Raw genomic sequence first — 10,430 nt, forward strand, 5'->3', positions numbered from 1 at the left:
ACCCCCACCCCCTGTGCACAAATTCTGTGCACCAGGCATCTAGTGTTTTATAAAAGCAAAACACTTCCCAGTCTCTCTTCCTAAGGCTCCTACTCCCTGTAAAAGTAATTCTCAACTATAATCACATTATGTAGCCAGTATAAAGTTTTCAAGCACAATTAAATCCATAATGAGCCCCAAACCCTCCTTTAACTAACGTTTCCCCAGAATTAAACCAAGCAGTATCTTTGCTTCTTTTAGCCCCTATACACCTTCTAGGAAATAAACCATAAGAAGTAAACCGTTTAAAGAAAGTGGAAAAGAGTTCATATTAGTCACACAAACTAAGAGTTAATCTGTGTAATCCCCGAGTAGCTATACTTCCCAGAACATAAAGTCAATGAAAGTAAGTCTCTAAAATACAAATCTCTCTCATCAACTCAAATTTCAAATGCCTATTTACCTATGCGAGGCGGAGGAGGATATAAAAGTAACACATGACACATGAACCTTGCCCCCGGGAGGCACACCAATGGAGGACAAATAGAAAATTAAAAGTATATGATATGGGGAAAGCAAAGCAAACCAAATGTAGTAAGTTGCGGAACGATGAACTGGGAAGCACTAAGCTCTCACTAAGAACACAGGCAGGTAGCACAAGCTACAAGGCCAGTGACACTCAGTGCTGAGGCCATCTTGCATTTTCAGAGTGCGGCCACTCCCCAAACAGGATCCCCCTAAAGGGTAGGAAAAAGTGAAACCAAAAGGAACCCACGAGATCGTCCAAGCCTAATGCATGATTTCACAGAGCAGGAGATGGACTCCAGGAGAGGTCAAGAGAATAAATACCCAAGATCACACAGCCAGTTACAAGCAGAGACAACCTTACAACTTGTCTCTCCTGGGTGACGTCTCACTTCACTCCTTTAGCAAGCACGTTGGGTTGTGTGCTGGGCACCAGGGAGCAACGCAACTGGGCCTGTGCCTGAGAGAAACCGTCAGAGAAACCGTCCGCCTGATGGGGAAGACTCTCCTTGCATCTGAAACAGGAAGTGCTTGGAGAGAAGACAAGAGGGCTTGTCTAAGATTGAGGAATTGGGGAGGGCTGCAGGGGAAGTGGCCTGGAAGCTGAGCCACAGAGAACCAGTGGGAATGGACAAGAGAGGAAGGGCTGGTGGGGGGTGGCGGGACAAGGGTGGGATTCTGTGGGAGGCAGGAAGAGGTTGATCAAGACCCAGGAACAGGAAGAAAGCAGGCGTGGTCACGGGGAGAGGCAGGAGAGGAGGAGGGGCAGGCAGGTGGAGAAACCCTCCCTGTGTGAGCACACGATGGCCAGCACGGAGCGGGCTGGGCTTGCTGCAGGAATGGCTGAAACGTGAGAGCAGTGGAGGAAGTCCCACACCCGGCTGCCTTCCACGTCACACATGGGCCCTGCCCGGCCCTGGGGCGGCCCCTGGCAACCTGCAGGGTCAGACAGTGCCCAGGGGAAGTCCAAATGGCCCAAGCACTTCCCTCGAGAAAACCTCTCTCCCAGGCCACACAAGCCAGCCTGCCCAGCTGAAGAAGCTGGGGACTAGAGAAAAACCCTGCTCAGGAGGCTGGGAACGTTGAGGCGTCCTTCAGGAAAACAGCCTTCCCCCAGAATCCATTTTCAGGAGCCACAGAGCCACCACCTCGCCGGCGAGGACACGGACTTCCTCAGGGCCAAGGCCGAGCCCTCCGGGCCTAGGCCCTGGGTGGATCAGGCAGGTGGAGGGCAGGAGGGGCCCGTAGGAGAGATGTAGGCATCTTGAGCTGCCAGCTGCCCACACCCTTCGAGGACACTGTCCGGGGCCAGGCTGGGTCTCCCAGCATCGCCCAGTTTCTTTTCTAAATGCCCCAAAGACCACTTCCAACCAACTCGCCTGTGACAGAAGCCATCCATGGCTTTTCTGCTTCTACGTCCAGGTCCCTGAAGGAGAGCAGAGCTTTCGATGCTTCTGAAGGACTTAACTCTGACAAAGGTGGAACTAACTCCACAGGGCTGGCTCTCCAGGCCGGCTCCTCCACCTCCTCCTCTTCCTCCCTTTTTCCAGTCACACCAGGTGCAACTGGTGGCCCTTTGGGTATGAAAAGGCTAAAGGACTCATTACATCGTTAGGTGTAAAAGGCAAAAGCTAGAAATATCTACCATGCTCATCAAGAACAGAATAGATGGCCCTAGTCCAGTGGTTCTCAACCTTTCTAATGCCATGACCCTTTAGTACAGTTCTTCATGTTGTGGTGACCCCCAACCATAATTATTTTCATTGCTACTTCATAACTGTAATTTTGCTACTGTTATGAATCATAATGTAAATATCTGTGTTTTCCGATGGTCTTAGGCTCTACAGCAGCAGTTCTCAACCTGTGGGTCGCCTAAGACCATAGGAAAGCACAGAATAAAAAGGTTGAGAACCACACTGCCCTAGTCAGTTTGGCTCAGTGGATAGAGCATTGGCCTGTGGACTGAAGAGTCCCAGGTTCGATCCCAGTCAAGGGCACATGGCCAGGTTGTGGTCTTGATCCCCAATAGGGGGGTGTGCAGGAGGAAGCCAATCAATGATTCTCTCTCATTATTGATGTTTCTATCTCTTTCTTCCTCTCCCTTCCTCTCTGAAATCAATCTATATATATAAAAGCCTAAGCAACCATTCAACCAATAGCTATGATGCACACTGACCAACAGGGGGAAGACTCTCAATTCACAGGCATGGAAACATGGAACTGACTGATGAATCTCAGAGCGAAGGGGAGAAGGGGGAAGGAGGATAGGGGAGGGTGGGAAGAGATTAACCAAAACTCTTATATTCACACTAGAGGCCCAGTGCACGGATTCATGCACCAATGGGGCCCCTAGGCCTGGCCTGTGGGGATCGAGCTGAAACTGTGCATGGGGCTTCCGACATCCCCCAAGGGGTCCCGGATTGTGAGAGGGTGCAGGCCAAGTCAAGGGACCCCACCAGTGTATGCACTGGACCTCCAATAAAAATATATTCTTAAGAATTAGACTAGATGAATAACATGTGATCTAATCATAAAACAGAATACTATAAGCCATTAGAACAAAAGAACTACTACACACAACCATGAGTATCACCCTCACACACAGAACATTGCACAAAATAAGCCGGACACAAATGCATATACTGTGTGATCGATTCTATTTTGATAAAAGTTTACAAGCAAGTAAAACTCATCTCTGGTCCCTTCAGGGAGGCAGGATAAGACAGTAAAAGGAATATGAAGGGCACTTCTAGGGTGCCATGTTCTTTCTCGACCTGGGTGATTGCATAAATGTGTTCACTTTGTGATAATTCATTAGGTTGTACACTTAAGATGTGTTTTGTGAATGATTGCGCGCGCGCGCGCGCGCGCGCACACACACACACACACACACACACACAAAGGGTTTTCAGCATCTTGGGAAAGGAAAACACAATTAGGGCTTGAGCTTTGCTGGCCATGGTTCTGAACGGGGAGGGCCCCTGGGTGGCAGTGGGGCAAAGGGAAAAGTCTGACTGCCTTGGGAAGGTGACCTACATACCACAGTGAGGGTGGGGAAGAGGCAGGAATGAGGGGGGTGGACAATTTTAGGGGTTCTTCCCTTCTGCCTTCTGGTAACTGTCAATGAATTCTCTGCATAATGTGCTTCAGAGGGAAGGAAAAGGGCTGGGAGTAGGCTGGCAGTGAGAGGACAAGGAGGAGAGATGGAATCAGAAGAAATCCTAAGAGTCCAGGTGGGCAGGGAGAGCAGGGGGTGGGGGATTCCCACCCCTCAGCCCAGAAGGAGGAGCCCCTTCTCCTCTCCCCTCCCTGAGCCAATGTTTTCTATACGACTGGATCGAAGGCTTTACTGCATCACTCTGCATGAGAGTGAGTGCGAGAGTATGAGAGTGTGAGTGTGTGTGTGTGTGTGTGTGAGTGTGTGTGAGTGTGTGATAGTGTGAGTGTGTGTGTAATAGTGTGAGTGTGTGTGTGATAGTGTGAGTGTGTGTGTGTGATAGTGTGAGTGTGAGTGTGTGTGTGTGTGTGTGAGTGTGTGTGTGTGTGTGTGTGAGTGTGTATGTGATAGTGTGAGTGTGTGTGTAATAGTGTGAGTGTGTGTGTGTGATAGTGTGAGTGTGAGTGTGTGTGTGTGTGTGTGTAGCTAAGGAATCCACATCCCCAGCATCCAACATATTGTTTGGCATATAGTTTGCACTGAAAAAAAAAAAAAAAAAAAAAAGGTGTTATTGGACAAATAAGTGACAGAATATGGGAGGCAGCTAGGTACAAGGTAGAGACTCTATTTCTCAATACTTAAGAAATCTGTAATAACAGCCGGGACCAGTTTGGCTCAATGGATAGAGGGGACTGAAGGGTCCCGGGTTCAATTCCGGTCAAGGGCATGTACCTTGGTTGCGGGCATACCCCCAGTAGGGGGTGTGCAAGAGGCAGCTGATTGATGACTCTCTCTCATCGATGTTTCTAACTCTCTATCCCTCTCCCTTCCTCTCTGTACAAAATCAATAAAATATATTTTAAAAAAAAACAAAAAAAACGAAATCTGTAATAACAACTTACATGGCTAAGCGCTCCATGATATATTGTGCAGCTACCAAAAATCACAAGCAACAGCAACAAGCATCTGGAGGGTGCTTTTGTTTACTACGAACTGCACCTCGCCCTTGTCTGGCACAGGACTACACCGACTTGGCTGCCACACCGAAATATGAGAGCAACAACCTCCCTGAGGAGGCCCAAGGATGAGATGGTGGCTAACAAGGTCTGATAGAAAGGGGTGGGAAGGGTCCACATCTTAAGAGCAATTCTGAGCGGCTTGCCGCGCTTGGCTAGCTGTTTGTGTAAATAACTGTGCCGATTTCACATACTGTATTTCAACTCACTTCCTCTGTTTTCTTTAGAGACAGCAGCAGGAACAATATGAACAATATTCACAAGTCTTGGTGTGGAGTGGAACCTCTCAGAAGTGTTTGATGTTCAAAGTGGACTCAGGTTCATGGGCCAGTGTGGTTTTATTTCATTCTCCTAACATCCTGGGGGGTGAGGGGGAGATAGCCTTGGCCCAGAGTGACTCTGTTGGTTGGGTGTTGTCCCATGAACCAGGAGGTTGCCAGCTAGAGTCTGGTCAAGAGCACATGAACAGATTGCTGGCTCCATCCAGGTGTGGGGGGAGGGGGACAGGGGGCAGGCAATCATTGTTGCCCTCACACTGATGGTTCTCTTTCTCCCCCTCTCCCTTCCTCTCTCTAAAAATCAATAAACTATTCTTTAAAAAAAAAAAAAAAAAAACTTTTTGTCTACGCTGTCTTTCTGACTGTATCAGTGTTATAAAGAAAGGAGAACACACACACACACACACACACACACACACAAAATCCCCCTCCACCCTGAAAGAAGCTGGGCCAAATGCTTAATGATCTATGAGAGAGAGAAAGAAAAAAAAATGAAGCGTGGAGCGTTTAAACCTTGGCATTCGCTTCCTCCTCTCCTGGTGGTTCCTATAGAAACTTTGTTTTGCAGTTTGTGACTGTCCCAAAGGCAAAGTCTCTGCAGGCTCTGAATCTGAGCGTTTCTGCACTGCTTTGGGCGGACTTCCTGCAAGCACGCCAGCAGTGGGAGGATCGCGGAAAGGAGATAGTTCACAAAACGCCCATCACGTGCCTTTCGATGCGACACTGACTTGCAGGGGTAAAAGCCTGCTTTCCGTAGAGGGCAGTGGGTCCCTCTGGGGGCGGGACAGCCCACAACAGTCAGAGCTTTCCTACAACAGCTCCTAGCAAGCACTCTCACTTAAAAAGCTGTTTTGAAAGGTCTGTGGGACCCTGGGAACTGAGGCAATTTTCACAGCAATTGCAGAAATCCTTGAAGCAGAAAGCTGTGTGGGCAAGACTGTGTGCTGGCGCCACGTGGGGGTGAGGGGCTGACGGAAGGGTGGGGACTCCACGCATGGGCAAAGAGGGGGCTAATCCTGCCTTCCCCTCCAACTATTTAAACATCGGTGGCCAGAAAAATAAAAAAAATAATAATAAAAAGGGCACCCGCCTGGGGCCACATGTTCTCCTCCTGGTACAGAGGGCGCAGGGACTCCCGAGAGCTGGGGGCAGATGAGGACACAGAAGCTGCGCCCCGGGGCTGGGAGTCACCCAGGAGGCGGGAAGGGCGCGGGGCCAGCGCCGATGGATTGCAGGGGAGGCTCCGCAGGCCACCCGCGCTAACCTGCCCGCCCCACCACCCCCTGCCCGCCCCCTGCCCGCCCTATCGCCTCCTGCCCGCCCCCTGCCCGCCCTATCGCCTCCTGCCCGCCCCCTGCCCGCCCTATTGCCTCCTGCCCGCCCCCACCGCCCCCTGCCCGCCCCCACCGCCCCCTGCCCGCCCTATTGCCCCCTGCCCGCCCCCATCGCCCCCTGCCCGCCCCCACCACCTCCTGCCCGCCTCATCGCCCCAGGCGGTGCACAAACCGCGATCACCTGCGGCCGCCGCCCCGGGCGGATAGCGGAGGGGAAAGCCCGGCTCCCGGCAGTAGCGCCGCCCGAGGGCCCCGCCTCCGGGCCGGGCCAGCAGGGCCTCGGGCTGCGCGCCGCCGCCTCCCGCGCGGGCACCTGCGCGCGGCCCCGGAGCCAATGCCCCCCTCCCCCGGGCCCCGCTCCCCCAGGTGCGGCCGCCGAGGCCCGGGCCGGGCACCGGGGCCCGCAGGCGGGGAGGGCGCACCGCCTCCGCCCGGCCCGCGCCCCGCGCCCCGCGCGCGCAGGTGCCGCCGCCGTCGAGGGCTCTTTGTTCGCGCGGCCCGAGCGGAGATGCCGGCGGCAGCGGCGCCCCCCGGAGCGCACACGCCCGGCGCGGGGCTGGGGCAGAGCCCGGGTCCGGGGGCTGCCGAGGCGACTGCGGGCCCAGCCGCCCCCGCCCCGCCCCGCGCTCAGCCCTCTCTCCTTCCGACCGCCCCCCGACCCCGACCCCATCCCGCCTCCGCCCGGCGGCGCGCTCACCTGCCCTCCGCGGCCCCCGCGCCGCAGCTCATGGTCGGCCCGCGGCTGGGAGGGCGCCCGGCTCGCTCGGCGGCGGCTGCAGGAGGCCCGCGTGCCGAGCAACGCCGCCGCGGGGGGAGGGAAGAGAGGGAGGAGGAGGGAGGGCTCCCGGGGGAGGGGACTGGGCGGGAGGGGCGCCGGGCTTGCAGCGGCAGCCGGGGCCCCAGCCAGAGGCGGCCGGGCTCCCGGAACGGAAGCGTGGGCTCGCGGGTCTGCAGCGTGTGCACATCCGTGTGCACATCTGTGTGCACAGCCCCGCACCGCGGCCGCGCGGGAGCCCGGCTCGGTGACACTCCCCCCGAGGCTTCTGTAAAGGGGAAGGGCCAGGGCCACTGTGGAGGGGACAGAGAGCTCGGGGCACCGTCCCTGGAGGTGGATACGCCTGTAGCTGGGGATTTTCACCGGAGGTGGATACTCCTGTGGCTGGGGATGTTTACCGGGGACCACCAAACACCATCCCCCAAGGGGTGGCCTTAGGATCTATCGGTAAACGCCCTGAAATTCTGTGCCAGATTTTGTATCTAAAGAAGTGTGTGGAGCAGTGGTTCCCAACTTTTTTTTTTTTTTTTGGGGGGGGGGGCGCATGCTCCACCTAAGCATCTCTAAAATCCTGATCCCACATGTAATTCTAATTATTCGAAAAGTGAACTCCCATTCACGTGGAGAAAGCCTAGAAAAGGCCATTAACTTGGTCTAAACAGGCTTCCAAAATACATGGCAGCCATGAAAGAGAAAATGAAAAGAACAAAAGGACAGTTGAAGTACTGAGGAAGAAATCACTAAGAAAATGTTTAAAAAATAATAATATGAAGTGCTATGAAAAAAATAGCAAATAAAGTTTCAAAACATAATAGAGAACTGAAATGCATAAATATGTCACAATATATATCTCTATACTGTATATGTGAGGTCCCCTAGAACCACAAGAAATGCAAAAAGTTCAATTAGTAACTCATTCTCAAATTGCCCCACTTAAGAACCAAATTGCCCCCTTGTGGGGCATGTGCCCCATGTTGGGAACCACTGGTCTAGAGTGAGGGACCACAGCCTTCATTGGATTAAAGAGCTGTGTGACCCCCCACCCTCACCCCAAACTAAGGATGGGTGGAAAAAACCAGTGCAGCAAATTGAATCACTCAGATAGTTATTGTTTTTTAATTGGGATGCCTGGAATGTTATCCCAGATCAATTTAATAGGTAGAGTAGGATGCAAGCTTCAGTATTTTTTTAAAATCCCAGGTGATTTCAATGTGCAGGAAAGTGCCAGAAACTCTGTTTACACTTGGTGGCCGCACTGTACAATTTTTTTTTACCTGCTATTTCGGCATGACTGTTTGCCTGCCTGTGGAGGCCCACCTGCTGTCAGTGGAGAGCCAGGGTTCATGTTCACGGGGGCCTGTGGGGAGCCAGGCTAGCATGTCCCTTACTCAAGGGAGCTTTGGCTTCCACATGGGCCTGAGTTCCAACCCCAGCTCTGCCCTTTCCTAGCCATAAGAATTTGAGCAAGTAATTTAATTTTTCTCAACTTCAGCTTCCTTGCAAACAAAGTAAAAGTGAAAATAGTGGGATGTCCTAGGAACTGGTATTTTTTTTTAATTGAGATATAATTGACATATAACATAGTTCCGAGTGTACAATATAATGACTTCATATATCGATATATTGTGAAATGATCACCACAATGAGTCTAGTTAGCATCCATCACCACACAATTACATTTTTTTCTTTTCTTGTAACGAGAACTTTTAAGATCCACTCTGTTAGCAACTTCAAACATACAATACAGTGTTATTAATTCTAGGGAATTGGTATATTTTTTCTTTTTTTAAATATATTTTACTGATTTTTTTACAGAGAAGAAGGGAGAGGGATAGAGAGTTAGAAACATCAATGAGAGAGAAACATTGATCAGTTGCCTCCTGCACACTCCCTACTGGGGATGTGCCCACAACCAAGGTACATGCCCTTGGTCGAAATCGAACCCGGGACCCTTCAGTCTGCAGGCCAATGCTCTATCCACTGAGCCAAACTGGTTAGGGCTATTTTTTCTTTATTAAATATGTTTTTATTGATTTTAGAGAGGGGGGAGGGAGAGGGAGAGAGAAAAAAATATTGATGAGAGAGAAACATCAACCAGTTGCCTCCTGCATGCTCCCTACTGGGGACTGAGCCCACAACCTGGGCATGTACCCTGACTGAGAATCGAACTGGCAACCGCTGGCTGGGCAAGAATCGGTATATTTTTTATAAGCTCCCCAGGTGGCCCAAACCAGCAGCTGTTGCAAACCCTGGTTTAGGACCTACTGACTCTGTCTCACTTTCCCGCCTTCCAATTTGCTTCTCAGCCAACCTGGTTCCCCATCCTCCAGTGAGCTTGCTAGACTCAGGTGCCCTTGTATATGCCACTGACTCACTTGGTCATTTTCTCCTTCCTGAAATTGTCCTTTGGCTTCCAGGAGGCCCTTGTGTTATGACAAGCCACTGAGACCCACAAAGAATTGAGGCTCTTGATACAACAGCCTGTAAGAACTAAAACCTGGAAACAACCATGTAAGTGGACTTGGAACTGGATCCTTTGGTCCCAGTTGGATCTTTTGATGACTGCAGCCTTGACTGCAATCTCATAAAAGACTTAGAGCAACAGACACTCAGCTAAGCCACTTCCAGATTCCTGGCACACAAACAAATAATAAATATTTGTTGTGTTAAGCTGCTAAATTTGGGGGTAATTTGTTATGCAGCAATAGATAACTAATACAAACAGGAACAAGATTCCATAGTTAGTGCAATGAAACCACACCATTGGTATTTTTATGTAAATTCAACCATTGTTGTGCAAAAAAAGAAAGGGTGGACACTACATAGTGTTGCTAATTGTGCCTGTTCTTCCAGTGAAATGAGATGATGAGATGAAAGAGGTAGATCTGGTTCCATTCGATGCTCTCCATCTGAGTCCTGGGCAACTCCCATAGAAGAGCAAGTCTTTTTTTTTTTAATAGAGAAAGTGAGCTTTTATTTGTCTATAGTTTACAGTGAAAAGATAAAAGCAAAGAATTATCTGAAAGAAAAAATCCTGAATGATAATCAAATCTACGAACTACAGATGGCGGCAAGAATCCACATTCTGCACCACTCTCTCTCTCATCCCCAAGGCAAGGTATGAGATAAAAAGTTTGGGGAGCCGAAACTGGTTTGGCTCAGTGGATAGAGCGCCAGCTTGTGGACTGAAAGGTCCCGGGTTCGATTCCTTAAGCAGCTATTCGATGATTCTCTCTCATCGATGTTTCTAACTCTCTATCCCTCTCTCTTCCTCTCTGTAAAAAACCAATAAAATATATATTTTTTAAAATGTAGCACTCTGAAAACAAAATTATTAAAAAAAAAAAAAAAGTTTGGGGAATAAAG

The 10,430-nt window shown here is 50.7% G+C and overlaps 1 protein-coding gene across 1 annotated transcript in view; it reads right to left on the reverse strand.

Annotated features, from left to right (window-relative positions):
• LOC311618460 (uncharacterized protein) overlaps positions 1-7,295 on the reverse strand; it is a 45,013-nt gene extending 37,718 nt beyond the window's left edge. The window contains exon 1 of the mRNA XM_084876026.1: positions 6,987-7,295. Coding sequence (XP_084732152.1) covers positions 6,987-7,018 — 32 coding nt within the window. The 5' untranslated portion in view covers positions 7,019-7,295. The remainder of the gene's footprint in view (positions 1-6,986) is intronic.
• Positions 7,296-10,430: the final 3,135 nt, after the last annotated feature.

Source organism: Pipistrellus hanaki (assembly GCF_964339955.1).
Source record: "Pipistrellus hanaki genome assembly, chromosome: 2".
Classification (NCBI taxonomy): domain Eukaryota; kingdom Metazoa; phylum Chordata; class Mammalia; order Chiroptera; family Vespertilionidae; genus Pipistrellus; species Pipistrellus hanaki.